The 16284-nt window shown below is 36.3% G+C and overlaps 1 protein-coding gene across 8 annotated transcripts in view; it reads right to left on the bottom strand.

Moving 5' to 3' along the window:
- The window catches only part of LOC118279069 (protein MTSS 2), a 162871-nt gene that overhangs the window by 67823 nt on the left and 78764 nt on the right, over positions 1-16284 (bottom strand). For all 8 annotated transcript variants that reach the window (XM_035598596.2, XM_035598597.2, XM_035598599.2 and 5 more), the window contains exons 2-3: positions 2785-2846; positions 123-196 (exon numbers count right to left, since the gene is read on the bottom strand). In XM_035598596.2, the coding sequence (XP_035454489.2) occupies positions 123-196; positions 2785-2846 (136 nt within the window). The remainder of the gene's footprint in view (positions 1-122; positions 197-2784; positions 2847-16284) is intronic.

The following is a 16284-nucleotide window of genomic DNA, read 5'->3' as shown; positions in this document are numbered from 1 at the left end:
CTTCAAAATGTGTTTTTAAAATGAAATTAATATGAAAACCAGCCACCATAATTGCTTTCAATAAAATATTAACGAAATATTTCTCAGACAACACAAAACAAACAATAATTTATAAGACTCACCCCTTGCATTGGTGGCCGCGTCTGCAATCTTCTGGAATGCATCCAGAAACGCTGCTATGGCGACCAGAGCAGACCTGCCAAATAAGAAGATATTATTATGTTAGAATTTCTATATTATACTACACTAGCGACCCGCCCCAGCTTCGCATGGGTGCATTGGTGATATATTATGCATGTATTATACATATAAACCTTTCTCTTGAATCACTCTACCTATTACAAAAAACCGCATCAAAATCCGTTGCGTAATTTAAAATATTTAAGCATACAGTAAAAAATAGCGACTACTAAGCTACGACTTTGTTGGGCATTTGGTTCCCTTCCGGCTAAGCATTATTTTAGTTATTCGAAAATTCTTAGTAAATTGGAGAAAAGTGGATTGTGACTATTGTATAGTGTAGCTGTTGTCCGTGACTTCGTCCGCGTAGAATGATTTCTAACAGAATTTGGGTTCTTTATTCTAAAATAAGCCTTAGTTATTCCTTAGTAAATCAGCTACATGCCAATAAAATTCCCGTCAAAATCGGTCCAGCTATTTCGAAGATTAGGCGGAACAAACAAACAGACAGACCGACAAAAATTATATAAAATGTGATTTAGGTGTGTGTATCACATGTGTATTCATTATGCATGTAGTACAAAGCTGTTATTACAATATTACAAACAGACACTCAGTCTAGATACTAGATACTTTATTACATACCCCTTGACAGAATGGCAAGAAACAATATTACATTACCGCAGGACCGTTGACTAAAGCCAGTACCGTAATAATAAGCCTGTCAGTGTCGTATCAATAAACTCTCCAATTGACATGACATTCACATGTAACCGTGACCTCTACGAACGACTACGAAATGTTTATGTTTATTTACTTGTATTTTATGTCAGGACAGAGCGATTGATTTATGTGGAGATAGTCGTGAAGGTTGGGTGGAATGATATAAAGCTGTTATTACTAATTTATTGGTTAGCAAGTCAGATTATGTTCTAAAACTGCGATCAACTCTCGAGTAATGGACTCCTCTAAATTATCAGTCACGTCAAATGATGTGATGTTGATACGGAAAACCCCCGTTAGGATAAAATCGCGAGAAACAGATGGTAGCAAAATGGGTTATTTATATTCTTTTTATAAGGGGGAAAATCATCCAATGAATTCTTCTGCCTTGAGCGAGCCGAGAGAGAGTTTCAGTTTCTTACTGACTAAACATCACCCCATTTCGACTCCTACTCGTTAAACCGGAGTCCCGGTAAACCCGTTCCGTCCGGTAGTCCGGTATGTTCTTTCAGTGGATATGATGGAAAACTGAAATAATTTCTAAATACCACACGGACGACTCCACGTATTAACGTAAAAGCTAATAAAAACACAGATATAAAGGCACAGGACATAACAATAACGTTTTTATCATCATATAACTGTATGATGTCGTCCAATTTGGCAGTGAATAGCCGCACAATTGTGAAATGACCTGAGCGGTCGGGTTACACTGCATCGATGTTAATGTCTTGCGGTTGAACTTGATCAGTTGATATGTATAATGCGAATATTTGTTTGTGTAGGCTTATTATTATACCCCTATAATACCCCTATAATATAGCAACCGTGCTACTATTGTGACATTTTAACAAAAAAATCCTCAATAGTAATTTGGTCCACTGATAAATCGAACTACGTTAGGCAGCTATAGTTATGGTCACTTAACTAACGAAGTCAATACTATATGTTAAACTGTTTAGTGTATATCTCGACACCAGCAATTTATACTACGCTAACTCGAAATTTGGAAAAAACTTTTTTGTGCCAAGTTGCTTAAAATGTGTGTTTACATACGTCATAAAAAAATTGAGAAGAAATATGCAAAAATAAGAAAGTTACAAATCTTATAAAACGCTAAGTAAAGGTACTTTTTGAAATCACTCGATTTATATTACGCCAACTATTATTAGCGGAGTGTGCGCGCGGATCACTTTGGTCAAAGTCTGTGCAACACTGCACTAACTCATAGTTAGCGTAGTTTAGTGCGTGCGTGTGTATACTTGTTCGTTTGTAAAATGAACGACTTAGCGACTTTTACATAGTAAATACTTATGTGTTAACGTATTAATTAGTTTATTAATGGTACGTTGACTATTCTTTTTGTAAGTAAGTACATGTTCTTTATAAAATATTGAAATATGCATCAGATGATTGATCATGCACTACGACGTCCCGTACTACACTACGCTAACGTTAGTTAGACGTGTATAAGATGTAACAATTTTTTGATGAATTACGTTTATATACGGCTAACTTGCGCTAAATCAAAAAATAGAAATAATTAAGGAAATATAAATATGAGATATTACAATGAATAAATTAAATATTAAGCATACCAAATTACAAAAAAGTATCTTAATTAATGTAAAAGTTATCACGTTTTTCCCTTTAAACGCCTCTACTGTAAAGTACGCTTTTTGAGTTAGCGCAGTATAAATTGCTGGTGTCGATCTCATTTTTGAGAAAATGTTTGCTTACAATAACATGTTCCCATTACCCAAATCTAAACCGAACGTGTCCAAAACCTGTGGAGGCGTTTCTACGTAGGTAAGTATGTATGTACTCATGTACTACACTACCTATTTATGTAACGGTTATTAAACAATTATCGATACTTACTTCAATGCGGAGTGAAGTTTCGTCGCCTTTGATATAAACTCCTCCCACATTGGCGCGCTGTTCTGTGGACAAATAAAATAAATTTTATTAATAAAGTAATCAAATACTATTAACATACAGAATTGTGTGATTATGCAGATTTGGGTGATTATGCAGAAGTTAAGAGTTCACTAAAGTCTACTGTTTTTGATATACACTACACAGTGGACACACAATTACAACAGGACATATTTAATTTTACTTTCATTCTTTAACCAGACTTTCAATAAATTTTTTCAAGGTATGTTAAGCCCTTAAGTTAAGTCGGCGGCGCTGATCGCCTAACACCAGGTGACTCGTCTGCTCGTTTGCCACCAATTCCATAAAAAAGTCAAGTTATGTTAATACGTGCCGTAATGTGCACCTCTGTCTACCCCTTCGGGGATAAAAGGCGTGACGTTGTTAAGCCCTAAAAAGTAGAATATAGGTATCTTAAAATGGTATGCAATCGAAATCCACACGAATAAAGCAACAAGCAATGCGAACGAATTACAACCCTATCACAGCACTCATTAACAATCGATAAATCTGGCAATATCGATAAAAGCATCAATACATATTGAAATCGAAGAGTATTATCTGATTAATGCGTGCACTCTGCGTAATTTATCAACGATATGTGATATGTAATACATTAGCGCCTGCCGATAATTCGAGAGCAATCAATCACGTTATTGGTAAAATGCATGATGATTGTTGTAGGCGTTTACAGTTTGTATTATTTTGTACCTAGTCTTATACTAAAAATACAATTAGACACGAACACGATTGCAGAAAGTACGCAATACACCACTTTAAAATATTTTAAAAATGTTTGAAACACTAAATTCCAAGTCTGAAATTACCTACAGATTAACGCCTGATAAAAAATAATAGCAAAAAAACATAAATCCTCCTATAGACTCGTTTAATAACGTTTCTTTTTTCACAACTATAAAGTCCATTATCCCATAGCAGACGTAATATTATCTGCCAAACTAACAATAAAAGCAGGTAAACGAATACATCCTTCATGTGTACAGCGGAACAATTACCATCTTTCCGTTCACCTGTAGCTAGACTGACAAATTGCTGCTTTCCGTCCATTCTGAGAACACCTTGAAAGCATATCTGTATTTTGGCCAGCGTGCTAATTTCAATTTTAAGTTTTGCTTAGTAAAGTTTGTTTTTAGTTGCTAATGAATCGTAAATAGAGTATCTAGATTGAACAAAAAGTGCTATGTTTGAGTTAATTTTATTTTATGTTTTAAGTAAAGTCGAGTAAATTTAAAACGACGGTAGGTAAGCCAATTTAATTTAAAGAAGCCAATGATTTATCAACAAGGATATTCAGCTAATAATATGTAAGATACCTGCCAACAGAAAGCCGAGATCCTGTATCAAATATCTATCTTTAGTCCTTAATCCGCCAATAACACGTATGAAAATGAATAGGTGTATTAAAAATAAACGTAAGATTAGATGGCAATACAATCTCATCAAAATCGGTCAATCAGTTTAAGAGAACAAGAATCACGGACAACATACAAATAAATTCAAATTAACATTCTAGTAACACTGAACTTTATAGAATGTCAAATGATTGCCCATGAACCGATAAACAAATCAATGTCATTTTATTGATTTCAAACTATCATCCCGCACGCGACTTCACCCGTGTAGAATCAAGGCAAATATAATCTCAAGTTGGTCCCGATCTTGTAGGAATATCGGGATAAAAGTGGAAATAAAAGTTTTAAGTGTGGAAAAGCCATGTTTCGACTCTAACACAACACTTCGTTTCGTCGTGGGAGTGAGGTTACTGGAGGCCTATTTACCCTCCTTCTTAATCTTTCCTATCCTAACTCCCCAACAACACTTAAATTCCTAACCCCAAAAAGCCGGCAACGCACTTGTAACGCCTCTGGTGTTTCGAGTGACCATGGGCGGCGGCGATTGCTTACCATCAGGTGATACGCTGCTCGTTCTATGAATAAAAAAAGTTACCGATCTTTGAAGAAGAAGCACGTTCTTTTCTTGCAGATTTGAAACTTCCTTTGCAAACAAACAAATCTTTCTATTTGCAATATTAATATTAGTATTGATGCCTCTAAACTACTCTAAAGTTGTAGATGACGTGGTCACAGAAGCATTCATTTAGCAAATCAAATTGTTTGCGAGACAATCAGATTCACATACACATATTTAACAAGGACGTTTGGAACTATTCGGTCATCGATATTATAGAAAATGTTTGTCTGTCTGTCTGTCTGACCATACATTTTGGCGAGATGATAAAAATGTGCGTGCATTTGAGTGCCTCTTTGGTCAAGCCGTTATTAGCTCACCTGCTGCAAGAGGGTTTCTAAGGAGGTTCAGGCAAATAGTAAACACAAATTTTTAATTTTTGAATATTCCCCGTCCCCTGCAATCTGGTATTATGGTCGATGTATGGCGATAAGCTAGCCCTATAAGGTACATAGCTTAGGTTCACAGTTAAAGCTGTGAATGTTATAATATACTATTCTTTAGAATAGTGAGTGTTAGTTTAATAAAATCTGAATATTTTACTCTCCGGGAACATACATAACATACTTACTATACACATGCATTAAAGTCAAGGTTTTAGAGTAACAAAACAAAAAGAACAGATGAATGAGCTAATGCACTAAATAATTTTGAAAGCAAATCTAGTTTGTTATGTTTCCATGGCCAAACTGCTAGGTCGATTGTGATAGAATTTGATACAGACAACGACTTAACAACTACGGAAGAATAAAGGATACTTTTTGTTTTTTTTTTTTTAGGGAATCGGGGATTGGGAATATTGGGAAGGGTGGTAATTGGGCCTCCGGTAATCTCACTCACACAACGAAACACAACGCAAGCGTTGTTTAATTATAATGTTATCGGCTTACTCACGTAACGGTTTGACGAGGAACTCGACTAGTTTCAAGCCATGCTAGAGGCTCATATTCATGAGCAGCATTTCACGACACACGACGCAGCGATTATCGCGCTGCTGTTTCACGTCGGTTTTCTGTGAGTTCGTGGTATCACCCCTGTCGAGCCGGCCTATTCGTGCCAAATCATCAACAACAATCATCATATCAGACTATGGACTACAGATAATGATTACTGAAACCAGATATCTCTATTTAAACAAGTGAATTCATAGGCAAAAACTAGTGATGAATAAACAAATGGAATGTACATATTAATGTCTAAAACCTATTAGAGAAGGAGGTTTCAATTAGAGAACCATTTGTTTTATTTAACTTTGATTGGGACGGCCTTAATCAATTACAACTGGGTCGATAGTCTCCGTCTGATGGGGATGTTTTGATGACATCAGGTAGATTAATTAATATTAAAGACTAACTTTTGTTGACTGGCTCGTTGGTCGAGTGCTTGTAAATGCGACTGCCGCGCAAAGGGAGTCTCGGGTTCGCTTCCCGAGTCGGCCGAAGTAAGGTAAGTCTACCTTGTAATACCACTGTATTACATAGGCAAAGTAAGTTCTCTTTAAGGTATAAAAGGTCGCCCACGCCCGCGTTTTTGTGGGATAAAAATAGCCTATTGTATTATTCCAACCATAATCTACCCCTGTTCAAAATGTCATTTCAATCTCTCTAGCCGTTTTGACGTGAAGGATTAACAAACAAGCAAACATACAAACTTTCACATTAATAATTATAATAGGTATTATCCTAATTCGCATTTATGGTATCTATATATTAATACGTGATGCAAAAACTTTGGACCTCTTTTTACGAAAATTGCGCGGACGTAGGAGCATAAAATTTGGTACACTTATAGTTTATGTGTAGGAGAAGTCCAGAACGCTAATATTTTTCAAAAATAATGCTTATAAAGTACATTAAATCAATAAATAAAACATTACACACACATGCATAGTATCTGATCGTATTTGACAAAACGTCAAAATCGATAGTATAGACATTGCGATGATATTCTCACGTCTCATATGAATAGAGTTTTATAAAAGAGTTTTGTTTGAGTTTGAGTTAAATAAAAATTATCCTTGAACGTGATACATACGTACGTATATGGTTGAATTTCGACCACTAGGCGACCACTAGTTATCCTAATTACCTTCTATACTGCCCTACGTAGATAGAATTACCTATAGGTACGCCTATACCTACTCCTGAAATCTAAGTAATCAACACTACATACCTCGTCATCATCCCAATTTATAAATATACATACCTACAAACACACGCAAATTAATTCTCTATCTATAAATAGAAAGGCAGACGTAATCTCAGCTATAAATATCATCCGCCCACAACATCAAACTCCAACCTTTTTGGATAAAGATCGTTTAAATACGTGGGAGTTGTGACAGAAAACAGATTTATTTAAATATAAGCACTTACTTGGAAAATTAGACTTGTAAAGTGACGTAAACATGTTTTTTGGTTCTGATACTAGGTTTTGCTAGCTGCTTCGTCTGTGTGGTGTAAGGGAAATTATGGCCAATTTTTTTTAACGTTGATAAGTCTGCCTTTGGGCATCAACCTGCGTACTGCCAGGACGGTAAAGCGAAGATGTGGCCGAAGATGGAGCACACAGACTATGCAGCGTTCTAACTATCTCCAGGTAAAAAAATAATAATATCTAATTGTTCAACTGAATCAAATTATCCACATTTTCACAGGGTTCCTCACACTTCTTTACGACTTTAACTGCAAAACATATTTGCTGAAGGCAAATTCTCCACTAATGCCGATCACTTTTGCCCCCGATGGCGTTTATTGGGTTAATACACGCATACAAAGAATACCGTAAGTAAATAAGAAATATGCGGACTACCTAGCGGATTACCGGGGTTCCTGCTCGAAAAGCAAGAGAAGGAACGGGGTGGTTTTTAGTCAATAATAGTCTGACACTCCGTCTCACCTCGCCCAAGGCGGGAGAAGTCATTGCATGATTTTCCTTCCAAAAAAGGAAATAAGAGAACACCAACAGAACCAGTTAAACTCGAAATGTTGTAGTCATAACATTATACCTAGCCTGTGCTAAAAACCTAAGACTTAAGCACTAACATTACCTAACTAATGATATTAATCATCACATCACTACAAAGTAATATTGCAACATACATTCTTAATTATTTCTACGAATTCATTTCGGACATTGTTTTATTTTATTTGTTCACCTTCGGGAGTTTTTGGTATAAGAGCCCCTTTATATTAGACTACAAAGAACCGGTACGGTTTAGCAACCGGATTAGTTCTTCAGACGAAATTCACTACGAAGGAAAGATAGCGTATAGGAACACAAAATAAATAAATTTAAGTCATCGGTGAACCGAGATTTGATATCGACGATTGAGAGGCTAATTGATTATTTTGAATAAAAATGTCGCTTAGATCAATAAGCTTTTCAACCATTGATATGTGATATACATGCTTATTATATACCTATATGATTGATCAATAAAGTCGGTCAAAGACTTATTATTACATATAGAAATATTGTAATTTACAAGTCTCATTCATACTCTACCTTCAAGACTAAACAGCATAAACATAACATAAGAATGTAAATAGACAAACAAACAATTACAATCTAATATAATGGCATGCCTATCATTACAAAGACAATCATATTATTTAAATGGCATTCTGATCCATATACGAGACGGCAACATTAATTTCCTCAAATTATTTATTTACCTTTTGCCGGCAGACGAACTCAAAGCCGGACGGATACCGGATAACCCGAATTACAAGTCAATGTGCAAACCTCTTTACGTTCACAAAAAACATGCTGTACAATCAAATAAAATTACCGGCCAATTTTCTTGATAACGTATAATAAAACATTTGAGTAATGAACTGAAGAAATGACCTTTATTAATGTAATTATCGTAAGTTGAGATATAAATCTAATTACGTTAGACAGAAGCTTTAATTTCGTTTGTAGGTTTTGAGTACAATAAAATACTTTAATTAATATAATTAATTCTCTCTAAGTGTTACTTTTGCAGTAATACAGGAGGTATGCAATATCAAAATTCATCTAAATCATTTAAACACTTTAGATATGATAAATGCTAAAAATGTTTATAAGTTTGTGTGTATGTTTGTTACTTAATCACATCAAAACGGCTGAAGGGATCGGGATGAAATTTGAAACAGGGTTAGATTATGGCTGCAATAACACATAGGCTACTTTTTACCCCATGAAAACGCGGGCGGATCTACTGGCAGAAGCTAGTTTTGTTATAATTTCAAAGATACATTTTCAACTTTCAACACCAAAAATATCTAAGTCCAAACAAATGCCTGCTAAGTCAACAGAAGCCCAAAAAGTGATTGGCAGCTCATTATGACAAGACACGACAGCTGTCAAACGATCCATAGACTCGTGGGAAACGTCAACAAGCAACACCAAGTTATCTATGCAGGTGAGAAAAAGTCGAACTATCGACAAAACATATTATTTTAGGTATCAAGAGAAGGCAAAGGCGTAATGGAAGGTAATTTAAATGACTTAAAAAAAACTAAATCTTCTCTTAAACCTCCTCACTTAAACTTTCTCTTTATCCGGAGCTGCGGACAGCCTACTGGGTTACCGGAGCTCCGCTTCGAAAAGCAGATATAGGAATGTGTTGGTTTTTAATCAGTAAGAGTCTGACAATCCTCGCCTCGCCTAAGGCGGGAGAAGTCATTGCATGGTTTTCCCTTCTCAAAAAAAGTAATACATGGATTTCATTCGGCATTAGAGTAAGAACCTTTGGACTATGATCTAACACCGAGTCCAACTATACATTTGTCATTTCCAGCAGATTAAAAAATAAAAAAAGAACTATAGGAAAAAATCCAAAGTCAAGAAAAGAAGCAATAAAACTATTACATTAAGCTTTTTACCAAAATAATAATGATAAAGTAAGTGGCAAGAAAGAAGAAACAAACAAAAAAGAAAAGATTTGTAACACATAGAAACTAGCGCCACCACAAACCGCAAAGTTAAGTTTGTACCAGTGTTTGTATGCAGTAAAACGATATGCTTATTTTTTGTTATCAACTGACCGTATACCGAGTTCAAGTTTGGACTTATCTGAAGCGGACATAATGCAGTTATTTATCTACCAAATGTTTTGAGGTTAAGATGCCCGAACTATGGCCTTTTTGATTTCGGCCTTGGCAGATTTTATTTTGTGTGTGTTTGTCTAAGGCTTCTTCTTAGTTTTAAGCTAATTAATTACGTACATACGTATCATTTTACGCGTGTGTCTAAAAATAGAACATAGGTTTGTTTAGTCAAGCTCCAATAATAATACAGAGAAACTTAACTTCAAGCATAAATTTCAAGTCTACTAAAGACTTAATCCCAATGCATTGTGCTCAACGCTTAAAGCGTTGGAATAAACTATAGAAAAGATACTAGAAAAATCTGATAGAGGGAAGTTGTTAGGAGTAGCTTTAGATACTAGAAGCATCTTTTCTGTATCTGCTTAGCAAATATAATTAAAAACCAATACACTGAATGGACGAACGGACATCTGCAAACCTACCGATTGCAGAAAAATGCCGCGTAGGTTCGTTGGGATCATAGCAGAGCTGCAAGAGAGAAATAATTACAACATATGTAGTTCCGGAACTGCGGATTACCTAGCGGATTTACTGGGGTTCCGGCTCGAAAAGCAGGAGTAGGAACGGAGTGACTTTTAGTCAGTAAAAGTCTGATACTCCCTCTCGCCTCGCCCAATACGTGAGAAGTCCTTGGATGATTTCCCCCCTTCAAAAAAAAGGGGTCATATGAAGTCGTTGTTACAAGCTAGTATTAGGAATCCCAACCACATAACATAAAAAATCGATGGAACAAAGTCCTCAAGAGCTATTACACTCCATCATTAAGTCACCATATCCTTTAATAGAATCAATATCGATCATAAAACCTTAATAACGTTTGTATGATCCTTAATAGCTGTTGATTTAGGATCTTTGACGTAATTGTTCCTTGTTGATCAGCCATAAGGTTCACAATCGATTGAACTTTCGACACGTGTAAAAAGGTCATGTTTTATCAGGGATTTTCGTACAATGGCGTTAAGGATCGGAAAATAATTAATGGGGCTTGTTCGTAGAGTATGCTGTCAATGAAGTACCAATAACAACATGACATAGCGTTTTTTAATCAGAGACGCACATAATTAATGTCTTATTCGCGAAATTGGGTCACATTAATAAGGCAATATGATAAATTATACAAATGGATATTGGCCATAGACTTAAAAACATAAACCGTTTGTGTTGTACCAAAGAGCAACATAGCATTGGCTATGACTACTATATAATATACATCTATTTCCACTAACTAACCTGGAAAACTACACATTTGTTAGATTCCAAAATCTATTTATCCATAACTCAAAATTCAAACACAAAAATCCTCCTTTACATTAACAACACATTTTTAAAGAATATAGTGGCTGTGACGTGTTTTATTCTACCGTCAATTTTGTAGATCTATAAGCCCATAACACAAGTATTACCAGAAATCATCAAACTCAAAGGACCACCTCTTAATCAAATTACCGCGTCACTTAGCAACTGACAACTGCAAACCGTACCGAAAGACCAGAACCATGCCAAAAAAAAACAATAAATTAATTACTTAAAACACAAAAACGGAAATAATCCCAAAACCGTGGGGATCTGACAAAAACCCGCTGACAAATTTCTATTTTTAATCCCCACAATTAACCCTCTCGAAACGGGGGTGTGTTCGACCCTCGATATCCTTTAACCCATTCGCTGAGCCGGTCCAAATGTCCGTACGTATTTGAAGCGTAATAATGCTTGTGTCACATGCCACTCGTTTTATAACCAACGACACGACTACGATACGATGTTTGGAGTATATAGTTTTATTTCTTCCTATCCGGACAAGTGCAACGTAAACCTGTCAAAGGTGTCTAACCAAACGTCTGTATTTGCTCAAAGTATTTAAAACATCAATAGTTTTTTCTATATCAAAATGACCCAAAGTTTTCTCTTAATCCAACACCAGTACCCTTAGTACGAGTTTGCTTTACGTTGAACGAAAACAAAACGAGAGCTCGTACGGCGCTCTGATTGGCCGGCGCGAATGAACCGACCAATCAGAGCGCCGAACACGCTGTCGTTTCGATCGCGTTAAACGTAAAGCAAACTGGTACTAAGTCTGCAGAAGGTCACACACAAGCCGATTGTACGGTACATAAAATGTTTACTGATATTTTTGTAGGTGGCAAAGTCACCCTGAGAGCATGTGTTACAGTCATAAAGTAGTCGTTAAGGGCAAAGGAAGAGGCGTAATTAAAGGGTCTTTGCAGGCCTCGGTTTGAAGGGCTGTGGGTCACAATTGATAGGTCGGTGCGTTCAACCATTGACATTGTCCTTCCATTTTGTTTTACGATCTTATCTTGTTTCCTAGTTTAGGATCCTCTGGAGAAGCTTAATATTATTCGTATTTGTAAAGAGTGTTCAAATTAGCTCAAAGCGAGATAATATGCTCTTTTTGGCTAACCGTCTGAGCCTATATCGCGCATTTTTCGTATATTGTCACCCAAGATGAAAGATTTAATTTAAATCAGTCATAAGAGGAAAATGTTTTTGATTTTAGAGGTTTTCTACATGTCAAGTTAGCATATCATAACGTCTGATGTCTCGAAGGAGATAAAAGCAATAGCAGCTTTAAGTTATATTTTAATCCTATTGTAATAGACGATGACTATTATTGCCAAAAACAGTCAAACAGTAATATTCTGCAGCAACTTAGATAACCATTTACCCGACCACGTAACCGAAACCTGCATTAGTGACCAATAGACCAAAAAATATTACAAAGCCACACTTAAGAACACAAATACACGAATCGAAAGAGAAATCCACAAGGCAGCAGAACTAGAAAATGACAACAATGATAATCTACTTATACCACCAATAGTTGACCCAGTTGTTATGAAAATCGCATATACCGTCGTCACCGTGGCATGTAAGTGTACCATAAAAGTCAACGACCCCAGGTATAGGCTTGTTAGGGAAATCAGTGGTCGCTGGCTTGGCTCAAACTGTACTGTAACGAGACACGATTGGAGGTCTAAAGGCAAATAGAGATTTGAGTCGATTTGAAACTATTGTTTGTGTTTAAGAATTGTTGATTAAGGTATTAGGTTGCTGGGAAGGTTTCTTTGTGTGTGGTGTAGTTATGGAACCGACTGGAGACTATTCTGAACTCCAGACTAAGTCAAAGAACACATTGGCAGAAATATCGGTAACTCATAAGAAATTAATAAACATGGTAAATATCCCGTTTCAAGTTCTAATGATATTGTTAGTGACCATGTCAGTTTAAAAACATTGGCAGTGTCTATAACTTTTTTTATGAAAACAGATCTTGGACTCTTGTCTTCTCTTGCTAGTTCAATAACACAACATTTTGAATAGTGGTCCTCTATCTGGGTGAAGGGAGTGCAAAGGACTTCCACTCTTACTTAAAACCAAGCTGACCCTATCTAACATCAGAATCTTCCACAAACCATCAACTTTCATCTCAAATCTGATTAACAAATCAAAGAAATTAAAGACTTAACCTAACCGATTTAGAATTGATTTTCAAACGTTGATTCCACTTTAATCCATCAGAATATAGGTCGCCACCTGTCTATCCGTCTGTGTGGTAAACAAAGATTATAAATCTGAAGAGTTATAACTGTATATTGCACCATTAATACTCAGAATTGGATCTGGTGTTTATGACAGTTTCATTTCCTGGATTGCGGTTCCATGTGTCGACTGCCTTACTTGAACTGTAACTAACTTGACTAGAACTTTAGAGAACTTAGTATGATTTTTGAAAGGAGGTAAGATATTTGAAAATGGAGACTTTTTGCCGTATGCTTAACGTTATGCGTAACTGCCAACTGAAAATTGTTGAAGCAAATTTTGCTAGGGTAGGTTAGCATTGACTTTGACAGTAAATGTTTCAGTTAAGAGCAAAAATGAAACGAAATGTAAAGCTATTGTCATATCACTAGATACAGAATCAAAAAGATCGAACCTCCTAACATTACTAGTCCCATTAGCAAACGGGGCGTGCCTATTGCTAAACACCAGCCGCAGACTCCGAATTACTGCCCTCATCATCCAAACAAACCAATATTTACACATACTCATAACCAAAACAACCGCAAATAAGAGTTGATCATAATTTCATAAAATAAAAACCGAAATAACACCATTTCAAAGCTACTAAAACCTCGCCAATATAAACTGTTGCCCCGTAACGTAAACTTGCAAGTCTGCAGACGTAAAATTGCGTAACCGAACGTTCTGCAAACAGAAGCTTTGGTGTATGCACAAGACGTTAACGATAACGTAATTGTGGCTGTCTAATGGGAGAGTATATTTGAGGTTTGCGTTAGGAAGTTTCTTTGGTAATTGGACTACTAAATAACTATTAGCGAAGTTAAATACTACTGGGAAAATGGAGAACCACAGGAACTGAATGGAAGCGTATCGCAGAGAAACGAATGTACGACGGTGACTTGGTGACAAAATCGTCAGCTTGAAGTCGATATTGAATTTCCGACTGATATCAGATCAAGAAAATTAGATCAGTAATGAATTTCGGTCGTAAATATTGGCATATTTTGGCAATAATGGCAAACATCGGTATAGGTACTGTGAAGACGATAAAAATAATCGCTAATCTACTTTAAACAATAGACTATAAACTTTAATTCGAGATTAAAAGGCGTGACCACAATTAGGAACATACTTTTAGCAGACTAGGCTCGTCTGTACGGTCATTACACACAAAATAAGATCAATGAAGCACATACAAATCTCGCGAATATATTCAGGCTATTGATCCGATGATCCGATGATCGCACCTTATTGTATACTAGAGAGATCATTGAACTTGGTCTATGGGAGCATCTGTTTCATTTCATTATTGTTATACTTACGCATAAACTATTTTGAAGTGATTTTCATGAATTTTGCTACAAAAATAGATGGGAGATGAAACAGTAAAGATTGTTCTTACTGTTTGTCGGTTAATTTATCATCATTGTCATCATCATATCAGGCACGAGACGTTCATGTCTCATAGTCTTCTCTCATGATTTCCAGATTGGTCGGATCAAAGGTCCACATTTCTATATTTTTGCTGTATTGGAATGGTCACACATTTGATTGTAGACCGACAAAGTAATACTATTGAATTTGGCCAAGATGGACAAAAATTTCAGTATCTTATTACAAAATGGTCAATAAGAGGACAGACATCAGACTAGAGCTTCGTATATGGCAATGGGCTCACCCACTCTTACCTGCAACTGCAATATTACTGGTGAAAACTGGAACTAGCAATATTAATGTTTACCTATGCCCCGGGGCATAAAAACAGCGTTTTGTATATGTTCAAGTAATAAAAATCATATTCCGTTATGTCCGTCCGCTGACAGAAAGATACAAGATTTAAGATTAGGTGCGCGGGCGACTGTTTACTTTACGCACACGCACAATTGTAGCGGGTTTGTTGAACTACGCACGTGGTGTTAAGAATAGATAGTGATACATGAGGTTTTAATCGTGAAGATCTTGCCAGTGTAGTATCACACCTGTTGTGGTTCGAAGAATTAGGTTGATAGATACAAGGACCATAACTGATTTTAGTGAGGCTATCATAGTGGATATACCCTCCGCAAAAATAGTACAACGATATCTGCTTTATAGCTAGTAGTTGGATGAAAAAAGTTTTAGATCGAACTCAGTGGCGTTATTGGAGACCCCAAAATCCAGTAGCGGACGAAAGCTGATGCTAATGATGCTAATATGTTCTTATGATAGTAGTCAGCTTAGGGATATACGTATCCGGAGCTGCGGACTACCTAGCGGGTTACCGGGGCTTTGGCTCGGAGCAGGTGTTGGATCGGGGTGGTTTTTAGTCAGTAAGAGTCTGACACTCTCGCCTCGTCCAAGGCGTAAGAAGTCATTGGATGATTTCCCCCCCCCCTTAAAAAAGCGCCATACAGACGCATTGAGTATATATATTCACTTATTCAGTATAGTTAGTTTAGCATTAAGTTCACAAGACCATTTAAATATCTATTTCGAACAACAACAGAGTAATTAAGACCATTCGCCTCCACCTGTGGTACATAAACAAAGTGGATACGCTCCCTCAACGCATTTCGAATTAACACCGCAGCGGTACAAACACAATTATACCTCCCCCCTAACTGTTATGGGACAGGTTCATTCTCGAGATCACCCTAAATTATATCATTGTTTATAATCCCTAAGGGACGGACAGTGACCTTTAAGTACTTCAAAACTGGAAAATAGATTCCATTTGACAATAATACTATTCAGAACTGTTATTAATCCTTATTGTGGTTTTGTTAAATGTTTTTCGTCAAACTAATTATGCCTATATAGGCTATAAGTTAGTTAT

Source organism: Spodoptera frugiperda, chromosome 14, assembly GCF_023101765.2.
Source record: "Spodoptera frugiperda isolate SF20-4 chromosome 14, AGI-APGP_CSIRO_Sfru_2.0, whole genome shotgun sequence".
NCBI classification, from domain to species: domain Eukaryota; kingdom Metazoa; phylum Arthropoda; class Insecta; order Lepidoptera; family Noctuidae; genus Spodoptera; species Spodoptera frugiperda.
Note: the sequence above shows the minus strand (reverse complement) of the source record. Positions and strands in the feature narration are given on the sequence as shown.